Here is a 13,121-nt window from a genome sequence, read left to right on the forward strand (position 1 = left end):
ACAGAGTATGGCTAACAAATGCAGTAATCAAACCAAAAACACACACACAATACATACAATACAATATATATTTACTTATTTAAATAAGCCAATTGATCCCTGTGAATTATCTGCATTGCAAAAGCACCAGGTTTCGACTAAAACTGGCTAAAAGATTCAGAATTAAACCTCTCACACATCTTAACATGAATTAATGTCATGGAATACACCCCAGGATGTACATAAATTCTTAAAATACCAACTTCCAAAATCTCAGACTGACATATAGGGGTGCTAGTAGCCTAGTTCGTAACACACTCGCCTATGAACCAGAAGACCCAGGTTCAAACCCCACTTACTACCATCATGTCCCTGAGCAAGACACTTAACCCTGAGTGTCTCCAGGGGGGACTGTCCCTGTAACTACTGATTGTATGTTGCGTCTGATAAATGCTGTAAATGTATTGTGGTTCCCAGTTTGTATATTCTATTATTAGAGGAGTATTTACTTAATTTGCATGTCTCCCAGACTCCCAGAATGCACTGCAAATGACCAGTACCAGCTGATGTCACAGATGTCACAGTCTTAAGGAACGGACACAATGGTGTATTAAAAGAGAATACTGCTGGTCCGTTGTCTGAAAACATGAGGCAACTACACACACACAATTTCAAACACCCGCATGTGCTGTATTCCCCGGAGTCACATTTTGCTTGTTTGCCCGAGCAGAAGTAGAAATAGACTTAATAGAATAATCAACAAGCATCCAGTAAAATGCTACGTTCATTAGACCCGGCTGTGAACAGATTTTACTGTATTTAAAAATGAAGATTCGTTGAGACAGTGTGTAGACTTTGTGTCCTGGCCATCTTGTCTCTCGCAGACCCCTACGATTCACTGACTGGATCCCTCCGTGTAATCACCATCAAGCCCATGACTGCTCCACCCACCTACTCCTACCCGGCATCCTCCAATCACAGCCAGGACTCGGCTGGAATTAATGGAGAGGTGAGTTGGAGGATGAAAGTCTTGTCTGAAGACCAGATGTTGTGTTTACTGTCCGTGTCCCTCCCTGCAGGTCAGCATGGGCCTGAAGCAGAAGTCCGACATTGAGCGCTACCGGAACAAGCTGCGGCTGAAGGCCAAGCGGAAGGGCTACGGCGAGGCCGGCGTCTCCACCAGTGGCAGCAGCGGTGGGAGCGGCGGGGGCAGCGGCCATGCGTGCAACCACTGGGACAGGCACCGGCGCGACAACGCCCCACTGGACCTGCAGGACGTGCTGGAGCCTGCAGGCGAGCTCAACCCCTCCACTTATGTCAAATACCACAGGAGGTGCGTATCATTTATCACTTACAACATCCAGAATGATCTTCTCACAAACCGTAACAAGGGGTCTTAATGTATCGTTTTATTACATGGAATTTTAATAATAGTCCAGAGATAATGAAGTTAAAATGGATTCATGCTGCTTGCTTGCAGTGACTCCCACTCGAGAGATCCAGCCTACTGGAGCAGGCAATCTTTAAACAGCCCGAGCCCAGTAGAGACGGAGATGGACCTGCTGGTTATGAGTGAGAGATCCAGGAGGGGCATCCGGAACAGTGGTTATGATGTGAGTCCTGGGTCCCTTCTGTTTGAGTGGCTCTTGGTCTATTGGAAAAAAACTGCACTTTATAATGCAATGATTTGGCAGCCTATGACCTCTAATGCACTGCAAATCAAGCAAATAAATACTTCCCATTCATTTTCAAGATATCAGACCAGCATGGGGCATTCAATTTGTGGCCACCTATAAGAAATGTTTAATAACGTTGTTGTTGATGAATTTCTACATTACTGAACCTGCTGTAATACACTGGTCAAACGTATTCATATTCAAACTTCTTAACCTGAACAATAAAATGTCCATTAAAATAGAAACACAGATATACAGACATATATGATAGACAGAAAGTGGGAGAGAACTATAAAGTCTTATCATTTGGAATCATAACACCATCCGAAACATAACAGTATTAGCAAATCTACTGTTTAAATATGTCCAGTTATAAAAAAATAAATAATGTTATACTTCAGTTTGTTTATGATGGTTTAAGATTTAGCCTGGGTGGGTTGTCAATATATTTAGAAGCATGGGTACTGTATGGTTTTATTAATATTCACAAATAAACAGCCATTATGTCATGTTGATGTTGTTGCCAGCAGAGTCAGTCAGAGCCATGGTTCATCATAGTTATGTTATAATATTCTCAAAGCTACACTCATACCCAGTCTGTTGTACATGAACATGATTAATAGCACTGCTAGTGGAGCACATGGTGCTCAGTGAGTAAGATTTTCATTAGAAGATTATCCAATATTCACACTTGACCCTTCTGCACACAAGGAAAAACTCCACACAAAAAAACTCTAGTAGAGAGAAAAAAGAAAGGAAGAAACGTTGGGAAAGTGAAGTCCAGAGTGTAGTCCAGTGTCATGGTGTACATTACGTACATGGTGTCTATTATGATGCTACTGGTCCATTTGAAGAACCCTGAAGCTGTAGTTGTTACGGTGGTAGTGGCTGTGGTGACCCTCTGGTTCGTTTCATGTTAAGTCGTTGTTTAGCAGTTGCCCGGAACCAGGATTTATCTGCTGAGTCTCTTCACTGGAGAGTCTGGGGGACTCTGTGCGCTTGACGGCAGACGGTGTCATTGTACGACTGATACTGAAATATGTGGTTATAGTGTGAAGATTCTCAGTCATCCCGGTGAATTTGTCTGAAAGTTGAGTCATGGCAACTGGACTTTCTTTCTTTAAGGTAGAGACGTTTCATTCTGCATCCACAGAACTTTGTCAATCAGCAGAACTTTTGTGGCCACAAATATTATCCTCCAGGTTGGTTTCACCCGTTGATCGAAGGGGGCGTGGCGGTTCGTAAAGAACCAAAAGTTCACTCAGGTATTGCGGGGCGAGACCATTTAGAGGTTTATAGGTCAAAAGTAAGATTTTTGTAGTCAATCCTAAATTTGATGGGTAACCAGTGCAGTGATTGTAAGACTGGGGTGATGTGGTCAAATTTCCTGGTTCTAGTTAGAACTTAGGATGCAGCATTCTGTACTAGCTGGAGTTTACTCATGCACCTACTAGAGCATCCAGACAGTAATGCATAATCTAACCTTGATGTGATAGAGGCATGGACCAACTTTTATGCATCGTGCATTGAGATGATGTGAAAGAATGCTATCCTAGTGATATTATCTACATGCAAATCGAATGAGAGACCTAATCAATGAGGACACCTAGATTTTCTTCAGTATTTGGCTTTCCAGAGTTATGATGTAGTCAGCCAGCTTATGTCTGGCTGCTTGAGAGCCCAGTACAAGAGCTTCTGTCTTGTCAGGGTTTGACAGGAGAAAGTTGGTGAGCATCCACTGTCTAATGTCCTTCAGACAATTCTCTATTTTGTTCAGCTGCTGCCTCTGGTCTGGCATTGCTGACAGATACAGCTGTGTGTCGTCAGCGTAGCAATGAAAGCTACTATGATGATATTGAGTGGTAGTATTCGTTTCTGTCTTATTCCTGGTTATCTTGGCTATAGTGACTTTATCTAACGTACTACGCAGAGTTAATTCTAGACATTTGGTCGCTTGGTCAAGTTTGGGGTCTGACGGTGAGTTTATCAGCATTGATAAATCTGGTAGGGTATTAATAAACCTCTGTGCTGTACTTGATGTAATTGTCCATTTGTCTCTGTAAGGAGGGGGGAGTTGAGTTTTATTGTGTCTGAGACATTTTAAAAGCGATGAGGAAATGATCTGAGATTATTTCATATTACGGAAGAATAACTATGTCTTCTATATTTAAGGTCAATACAAGATCGAGTGTGTGACCACCTTCATGAGTAGGTCCTGTTATATTTTGTTTAACTCCAACTGAGTCGAATAAAGACAGGAATGCTGTTCTTAGCGAGTCTTAAGTAAGTGAAGTAATTGTCACTTGTGATACACAGCAGCACAGCACACGGTGCACACAGTGAAATTTGTCCTCTACATTCAACCATCACCCTTAGTGAGCAGTGGGCAGCCATGACAAGTGCCGGGGGAGCAGTGTGTGGGGACGTTACTTTGCTCAGTGGCACCTTGGCGGATTGGGATTCAAGCCGACAACCTTCTGCTTATGGGGCCACTTCCTTAACCGCTAGACCACCACTACCCTTTGTAATTTATCACAGTGGATGTTAAAGTCACCGATAATTAGGGCTTTATCCTCAGGTACAACAAGGTTGGAAACAAAGTCTGTAAATTCACTGAGAAACTCTAAGTAAGGTCCAGGGGGTCTATAACTCTATCTCATAAGAGTTAAATCCATGTCTGGGTTTATGAGTAATACCGAGGTTATCATTATAAATTACTGCAACGCCACCTCCTCTTCCAGTTAAGCGAGGTTGGTGTAAATAGCTGTATCCAGGAGGACTATACTCGTTCAATGCTACAAAAGTTTCGTTCAGGCACAGTACATTAAACCCCTGATCTGTAATAATTTCATTGACAATGAGCGTTTTAGGCATAAGGGATCTAACATTTAATAATCCTATTCTTATGTCGGGGGTGCTGGTGGTAGGTTCAGAGGGAATGATAGTAACGGGTAGTAAGTTGCTGAAACAGACACCCCGTCCAGCCTGGGGAACAGACACAAGCATATTTCTGAGTTTTATTATTAATCTTAATGTTTAACCCCACTCCGACCACCAGCGATTTATGTTGAGGAGCAGCTACTGGTCTCGTCGCTACGCCGAAACTGCGGTAATGGGCCGGAGCAGATTACTTTATCCGACATCGTTTTAGCCAGTTCAAACATCTGTATAAAATTTTCTTTAGTTATTTAGCTGGACTTCGTTAGCCCTGATTTACACCGAACCGTCACCCAACTGCCCTGCTGTCCGGAGGGCGCTACTGGTACCGGCACCGGGGTACCGACACTCACCGGCTGACTGGGCTGGTGTGTGTCCAGGGCTAGAAATGAGTCTAGAAAGACTTCTGACTCAATAAATGTAGTTTTTTTATTTCTGCTAGTCTTCTACACTTTCCGCAGGTAAAATCCTCACTACCGACAGAGTTCTACAAACTGTACATTTCACACACTGCACAGGGAATAAGAGAGGGGGCCATATCTTCCGTTTGAGTTTATGTGATTCTTAATTTAGAGGAAATTCAGGAAGTCCTTGGAAGTAACACCAGCTCACGCCAAACACACCAAACACCGGAAGTACCGGAAGTCTGCAACCAACCACCAGGACTCTTCCTAGAGCTGGAGGAACTGGGAGAATAGTCAGGATAGAGAAAAAGATGACTACATTTTCAGAAGCTTTTCTTACAAGTAGCAGAATAACGGAATTCCCGGATTTCATTGGTTGTGTTGCGTTTTGCCCAGGTACAATAATGCTATTTTCTGATTGGCTGTTGTGTAGGCCTTTACTTTCTTTTGATTGGTTAAAAATATAATTGAGTAATTGGGTTAATACATCTTATTTCAATTTATAAATTTTGTGTGATTTTGTTGTCAGCACATTCAACTATGATAAAAAATTTATGATTTAATAAGAATATTTCATTCATTCAGATCTAGAATTTTTGTGTTCCCTTTATTTTTTTGAGCAGTATATATATTTTTCAGTCCAGCTATTGTACACAGGACAACATAATTATTCATTTTATTACCAAAAGACTCCAGACTATTCATTCCAGTGCAGTCTGAAGTTTTCTTCTTTGTGTTATATACTATATTCATATTATAATACAGCAAATTGCTGCACTTAGACATCAATCTTTTAACATTCTGCCCTGTCCTATAAAGGACACAAATTTAACAAAAACAACAGTTGACCTAAAGACTTAAATATTAAAATGGTTTTCTCAGGCACCAAATTGTGGACTTTTCACATTAATATTTTTCTTAAGCCAGCTGCAATACTTCCATGGATATGAGTTTTAAACAAGATGCCCAGCTCTGGTGGCATTCCCGTCTCTCACCTCCCACTGCATGTGATGTGGGGCATGGAGAGGAAGGGCATTTTAAACCTTTAATCTCCATCAGTCTGGGCACGTTCCATGGCTGCAATGAAAAAGATTACCTTTAGCCCCTCTTCCAAATCCCCTGACCTCCCTTTCCACGTTATCACAGCTTTCCTGCTGAAAAAAACTTCACTTCAGTACCTTGTTGAATAACTGGAAATATGACTGTGATTATGGGCTACACAGTGAATCACTGATTCAATATACGGATTCAAGAATTCACACCCCTTCACTTTTTCCCCATTTTGTTGTGTTACAGACTTATTCTAAAATAATTTTATTTTAAAGTATCGATGTTCTTAAAAAAACTCCACAAAGTGCCCCATAGATAAAAGATAAAAACAACTATTTAGAAATATTAGCAAATATGGCACACCAGTTTCAGGGGTTCCTCTCAAGCTCAGTCAGGTTGGTTGCAGGATGCAGTCCTGGCAGACAATCTTTTTTTTGGTATTTCCAGGGATATTATTTTTGATTCAAGTCCATGCTCTAGCTGGGCCATTTCATGGACAGACTGCTCCTGACGCCAATCCATTTTAATATTGGCCTGGTGCTTTGGGTCAGCAATGAGCAGTGCCTCTTTTCCTCCAGACATGACGCTTTGAGTACAGGCCAAATATTTCTACTGGGTTTCATCAGACCACAGAATGTTCCTTCTTAAAGCCATTGGGTTCTTGGTCACTTACAAGACCCTTCTACCCAGATCACCGAGATTGGTCAGGCAGCCAGATCTAGGGAGGGACTGTTTCCAAATAATGAAGACCACAGTGCTTTTTGGGACCTTCAGAGCTTCCCCAGATTTGTTTTGTGCCACAATCTGATCTCAGAGGTGTACAGACAATTTCTTTGTCCTTCCGAACAATGTGAAAAATGATTGTTCCTATTGTGTTTATATGGTTTCATTTTTTTTTTTTTAATAAATGTAATAAAATGTCTAAAACATGCTTTCACTGTGCCATTATGGACAATTATTTTGTGTAGATTCAAATCTATTTTAGAATAAGGCTGTGAGGAAACCAAAATGTTGAAAAATGAAGGGATGTGTGGTGCCACAATGAAAGGAGTTGGCGTAGGTGCACAACAGTGGAAGAACACTTGGTGCCCTATATGTTAGAGACAGTGATTGTTGTTGATTTTTGATGTAAATGTAGATTTACTCTAGATGTAAAAGGTGTACTAGAATGTTGTATAAAAGTTGGGAAATCTATATTTTGGAGCAGGGTGAGCCGGAGCCCTTTGAGGAGACAGATGTGGACCAACTGATGACCTCTCTGGGCTTTGGCGGTGGGGTTGGTATGCCAGGGAAGGGCCACTCTGACTCTTCCACCCTGAGCTCACAGCCCTCCATTGATGAGGTGAGGCAGCAGATGCACCTGCTCCTGGACAACGCCTTTGGTCTGGCTACGGCCGAGCCCACCTCTGGAGGAGGCCACCACCACCATCCGCACAGCTTGTATAACACCAACCATAACAGCCTCTACTCGGATGGAGTAACCAGTGCTCCGGGCACAATGAACCATCCTTCTGGAGGCCTCCAGAGGGGTTCATCTTTCGCACCGGAGATGCACCAGTGTAGCCTGCCAAAACCGGTACGTTCAGCTCACTGTCTGAATGGCAATGGACTTGTTTCCTGTGTTTACCTGTACCACATTTATTAAATCGTTAATATGAAGTAATCCAGGAATAAACACCATATTTGAGCAAATATAACCGAGCAAATCAAGACAACAGAATAATCAGCTGAGACGCATAATATATTCTGAACGTCAGGCAATTGAATGTGTTTTAAATGATTTGTACACTCTTGTGTGTATGTGTGTCTGCTGTCATTGGCTGAGCAGGGCTTCAGATTTACACAGCTTCCTGACATGGGCTTGGGGTCCCCACCCCCGCTTATCACACCAAGGTCCGGAACCACTCTGAGACGGTACATCTCTCCTCTCTTTAAATCATTTTTAAATCATTGCCCTGCTTCTATACTTCTCTTTTGCTGAATGGTACATAGATGCGTGTAACCTCACAGTGGTGCAGTGCCAGTGATGCTGAGAGAATCGGGCGCTTGTGCTCTGCAGCAGTTGAGGGCCAGATGGTTTTCTGAGTGAAGCTCCTCTGCCACCTGGTGTTGCATTTTTGCTATTTTTTTTTATGATACAACCGCTTCTTCACCATCTGCAGTTCCTCCCCTGATGTCACCATGAAGCCCAGAGTGTCCGAAGCCTCAGACATGCAGATTCAGCACAATGGTGCACCCTACCTGCCCATCAACAGAGCGCCTTTCCCTGCTGTCACAGTGGACCAGTCCATCACAAGCTACTCAGGTCACACAAACAGTATGAGTGCTTTTGATTGACTGAATTGCATATCATAACCTTTCAAATGCCATTTCCCATTTGGAAAAGTAGACATTTATTTAATTTTGGCAAGGTGCATCAAAACAGATATCGACATACATAAAAATAACACTATGTAATACTACATTTATATGTTTCTGCATTCACATAATTCTGTCGATTAAACAACCTTCATGCAGAATCATACAAAGAAATAAAATACAGTACATAAGTCACAGAGACATTGAAATGTATTGTTCTTTGAAGCTATGGCAAAAGCTGCCTCATGAGGTGGTTACTTTACAGAACACATCACGTAGATTTTTGTGTAAAATATAAACCAGCTTAATACACCATCCTGAGATCTACATGTGTCTTAAACTGCACAGGAAACCCAATGACTGCAGTTTATGCCATATCTGCCAACCGGCCCGGCTACTCCGACTACTTTGTTCTGTCACCTCCCTCGTCCTACCGAAGTCCCTCCTGGATGTCTTATCCACCAGAACCAGAGGACCTTCCTCATCACTGGAATGACTCTGTAATGTCTTGATTTTTTTGTTTTATAGTCAAAATTGTTAGAACTTGCAAGTGTTTGTCTTTGGTTTTATCTTTAAAAAGTAGTTGCAAATCAGCTCTGATATTACTGTACATTACTTCTCTCCTCAGAACCAGTGTCATTTGGAGACCATCTGCTGAAGAGTGCAGGTGGACAGGAAGAGGGCTCTGGGAAGAATAAAGGTGGGTGCAGCTTGTCTCTTTAATAATCTCATTTTCTTTTCAAAGAGTTCTCACAACCGCTGGACATGGTGAAACTCACATAAATTAACTGGTAAAAATGGAGATGAAAAAAATGCATGTGAATTGAAAAAGCGGGAACGCCTAGTGGTTAAGGAAGCAGCCACGTAATCAGAAGGCTGCCGGTTCGAATCCCGATCCGCCAAGGTGCCACCGAGCAAAGCACCGTCCCAACTCACTGCTACTCGGGCGCCTGTCATGGTGCCCACTGCTCACTGAGGGTGATGGGTTACATTGGTTTCGTTGTGCGCACTGTGTGCTGTGCTGCAGTGTTTCACAATGACAATCACTTCACCCAATTTCACTTTTTTAACAGAGACTTTTTGTTTAATCACTTATCATTTATCACACAAATTTGCCTTTTGTCATTTAAAGAATGATGGATTTAACTAAAACATTGATAAAACGAAGCTGATGAAAATGGATGTTAATAGATATACAGTGATAATTTGTCAATTGATTAAGTTTATTAAGTACCATGTACATATTATTTGAAATCAAATAATATTTAAATTATTAAAATCACTTGATAATTTACTTATGTGTTTGTCATTACAGATCAAATTTAATTTTGCTATTTTTCATTTACTTTGTCTCCATTTCTATCAATTATTTTGTGAGTTTCACTGCACATAATGGCATGGTAGAAAACAGAAAAAACCTGAGCTTTACCCCCGCTGACATTTCTGTCCAAACCCAGTGTAACCCGTGTAATTCTGTTTTTAGAAGCGTAAAAAGTCTGTACATAATGTCACTTCATCAAATTTGAATTATTATGTTGCCCTGAATGCAAGATGGGGTGTCATCTGACATTCATATTCAAGACAAACGTTATTACTAGTTGGTGGAGCCAGATTTTTAAGTGACCAGGTCACCAGTACTGGTAGAAATATGCAAGTTTCACACATTTGTTTTAGCATAAATGAAATTTATATTTATGTATATGGTACTTAATTGAAATGTGCCGTTATTTTGCCATTAGTTATGTTCTAGCCAACAAACGTTTGTCTTAATTTGGGGAGATCTGCATGGTAATTTTATAAAGAAGGATGATTTCTTTTGTTGTAAAAGGTCGATCAGCCTTGTGAGTGAGTAGCAGACAATTCTGTTCCTAATTTACATTTGTACTTTCCTGTAAACTACTTCACAGAGACCCTGGCCAATCAGCCACCACCTCACCTGCCGCCTCCCCACCCTGCACACCCACCCAGTTGGAGCCCAACCACATGGCCACCCACTCCATGTGCTCCCAGTGACCAAACTGTGTTTCCCCCCCTCTTTCTTGATAAAAGACTCTAGGGAAGGAGTGTTATAACTAATGCAGGTGTGTCTATGTGTTTTATAGTTTTGACAAAATACACCTTTTTATTTGGCCTACATTGTTTCTGTGTGTCTTGAGCTATGTAAAGTTGAAATGATGGATATTTGTGTGCTTCATCATTTGCTCTCATGCACTGCACTTTCTTCTTGATGAAAAGGCTTATCCCAGGTGGGTTTTTTGTGCACTTCTGTGTATTTAGCTTGAAAAAATATTGAACAAATGTTACACAACTGTTGATGTGTTACAAGGACTGATGGCGGAAAGTTTGTATAAAAGAGCACCCATGTGATGTGGCTTCATCCCATTTACCTCCCATGTCAGCATTCCGAGTTCAGAGCGATGAGGCAAGGTTCTGTTGTATCTGGTCAGGGTTTGGGGTAGACAGGAGTGATGAGTCTTTTGTGTTCACACCTTTTGTTTTCCTTGTGAATGAAGCTTCACTTCATTCACACTTTTGTTCTGCCACAAACTAGATGACTATACAGTGGGTATGGAAAGAATTCAGACACCCTTAAATTTTTTTACTCTTTTTTTTTTTTTATGTTGCAGCCATTTGCTAAATGCCATTTCCTCATTAATATACACACAGCACCCCGTATTGACAGAAAAACAGAATTGTTGACATTGTTGCAGATTCATTACAAAGAACAACTGAAATATCGCATGCTCCTAAGTGGTCAGTATCTAGGAGAAGTAGCCTTTTGATCCAATATAGCTATAGAGTCTTTTTGGGAACAAGTTATTCACACCTGGATTTGGGGGATCCTCTGCCGTTCCTCTTTGCAGATCCTGTCCAGTTCTGGCAGGCTGGATAGTAAATGATGGTGGACAGCTACAATACTTTCTGAATACTTTCTGTACCCACTGTATTTCCACTCCAGTAGAACTTTTTTTTTGACACAAAATGTATGATCAACCAGCAATAAAAAAATAACAACACACATTTATCGTGGAGACGATGATTTGTGTGTGTCTCTATCTTTCCGCTGTTCCTGTATTATCTCTACTATTTTATTTAGATTTTTAAAGCGTTCATGCAAACTGGAGGGGAACGGGGCTTGAAATGAGCCCAAAGCCCCCGTCCACCAGTGTGTTTGTGCAATGGAATAAAAAATAAAAAAGAAGTGCTTTCTGTAATGGTGAATACTGTGCTATGACATATCTTTTTTGGCATGTAGTCTATACAAATGGACAAATGGTTTCTGAAGCATGCACTCTTCAGGATTTTTTGTAATCGAGCTGTGAGCATTTCAGATGGGGGAGTGGATGTCCATGTATGCATACAGAGAGCGAAGGATTTAGACCAGAGCCAGTATTCTAAGTGTAACTGTCACCTACCCCCTATGGGCTTTAATGTCCCCTCCTAATGCACACTGAAGCAGTGATGAAAAGCTAGCCCAAAGCATCCCATTCTGCCTATTTAGCTGAGTCTGTGGTTTTTTTAACGTGTGCATCCTTTAAATGCCATTGTGCTTGCCATTTAGCAGATGAAAAAGGCAGCGCTTAGCCTGTATGCACCCTTGACCACCGGTCACTCGTTTTCTCGCTGGATTCGTGTGTTGGGTGCACTGGGAACTTTCCTGTTGCTACTCAGTTTTTGTATTTGTAATATAAATAAATAAATAATAAACATTTGATTTACTATTTTTGTATGAATTGGATTGACTCACTGACTCCTGTTTTAATGGAACGTGGCCAGAGGTAGCATTTCAACAGCATTTGTTGCCTGATCACAGTGCAGTGCTCTGATTGTCATTCATAAAGTAAATAGGCCTCATTTGTGAACTCATTGTGAGAAAAATGCCATATATGTAAGTCCACCGGTCATAACAACTAAACTGGTATTCTTTTAGCCATTGTGTTCATTGTTGAACTTTTTTTGCCAGATGTACAGTGTATTTTTCACTTGGACGAAATTGAACAGATGTAAGGGTTAATGTAGAGAACTCAGCACTTATTTTTTCTGTGTTGTCCTGGACTTTAAATGTTTTTATTTAAGGTGGAATTCACTTTTGATTCTCACTCATCAATTTGCTGCTGGTTTTATTTTAACATGTAGAGTAAAATGTGTTTTGTTAACCATTCATGAAATAATATTAAAGGTATAATAAAATTCAACATTTCAAAAATAATAAACATTTAAATAATGGTGTCTGTTATTTGTTTTAACTAATCATATGGAATAATTTACTGTCTCCTATGAGAGACTACAAAGATAATGGGGTCATGGGGAATTCTGAAATGTAGCAGAGGGAGTTCAGAAGCAACTATTACAATTATCCATGAATAATTAAAGCACCAACACAAACTGATTAGCTTTGGAGATGCCTGTGCAAAGTTTTACATTTATGGCATTTAGCAGATGCCGTTATTTAGAGCCACACAGGCCCCCTGGATTGGAGCGTCTTGCTCGGGAACAGTACAGAGTGGGGCTGGAACCTATGACTTTATGATCTGCACTGTATAGCTAACACCCCCATGAGCTGCCTGTCGTGAGGTATGTAATGTTTAAATGTTTATATTTGTGTGCTCTGACTATGAAATGTGTCCTCTGCATTTAACCCTCACCCTTGGTGAGCAGTAGGCACCATGACGGGCGTCCGGGGAGCAGTGTGTGGGGACGGTGCTTTGATCAGTGG

General features: G+C 41.1%; 1 protein-coding gene across 2 annotated transcripts in view; it reads left to right on the forward strand.

Moving 5' to 3' along the window:
• kiaa1549la (KIAA1549-like a) overlaps positions 1-12,124 on the forward strand; it is a 50,519-nt gene extending 38,395 nt beyond the window's left edge. For both annotated transcript variants that reach the window (XM_028957319.1, XM_028957320.1), the window contains 9 exons: positions 864-988; positions 1,059-1,312; positions 1,460-1,592; positions 7,254-7,622; positions 7,875-7,960; positions 8,209-8,351; positions 8,753-8,904; positions 9,033-9,104; positions 10,312-12,124. In XM_028957319.1, coding sequence (XP_028813152.1) covers positions 864-988; positions 1,059-1,312; positions 1,460-1,592; positions 7,254-7,622; positions 7,875-7,960; positions 8,209-8,351; positions 8,753-8,904; positions 9,033-9,062 — 1,292 coding nt within the window. In that variant the 3' untranslated portion in view covers positions 9,063-9,104; positions 10,312-12,124. The remainder of the gene's footprint in view (positions 1-863; positions 989-1,058; positions 1,313-1,459; positions 1,593-7,253; positions 7,623-7,874; positions 7,961-8,208; positions 8,352-8,752; positions 8,905-9,032; positions 9,105-10,311) is intronic.
• Positions 12,125-13,121: the final 997 nt, after the last annotated feature.

Source organism: Denticeps clupeoides, chromosome 17 (assembly GCF_900700375.1).
Source record: "Denticeps clupeoides chromosome 17, fDenClu1.1, whole genome shotgun sequence".
Taxonomy (NCBI): domain Eukaryota; kingdom Metazoa; phylum Chordata; class Actinopteri; order Clupeiformes; family Denticipitidae; genus Denticeps; species Denticeps clupeoides.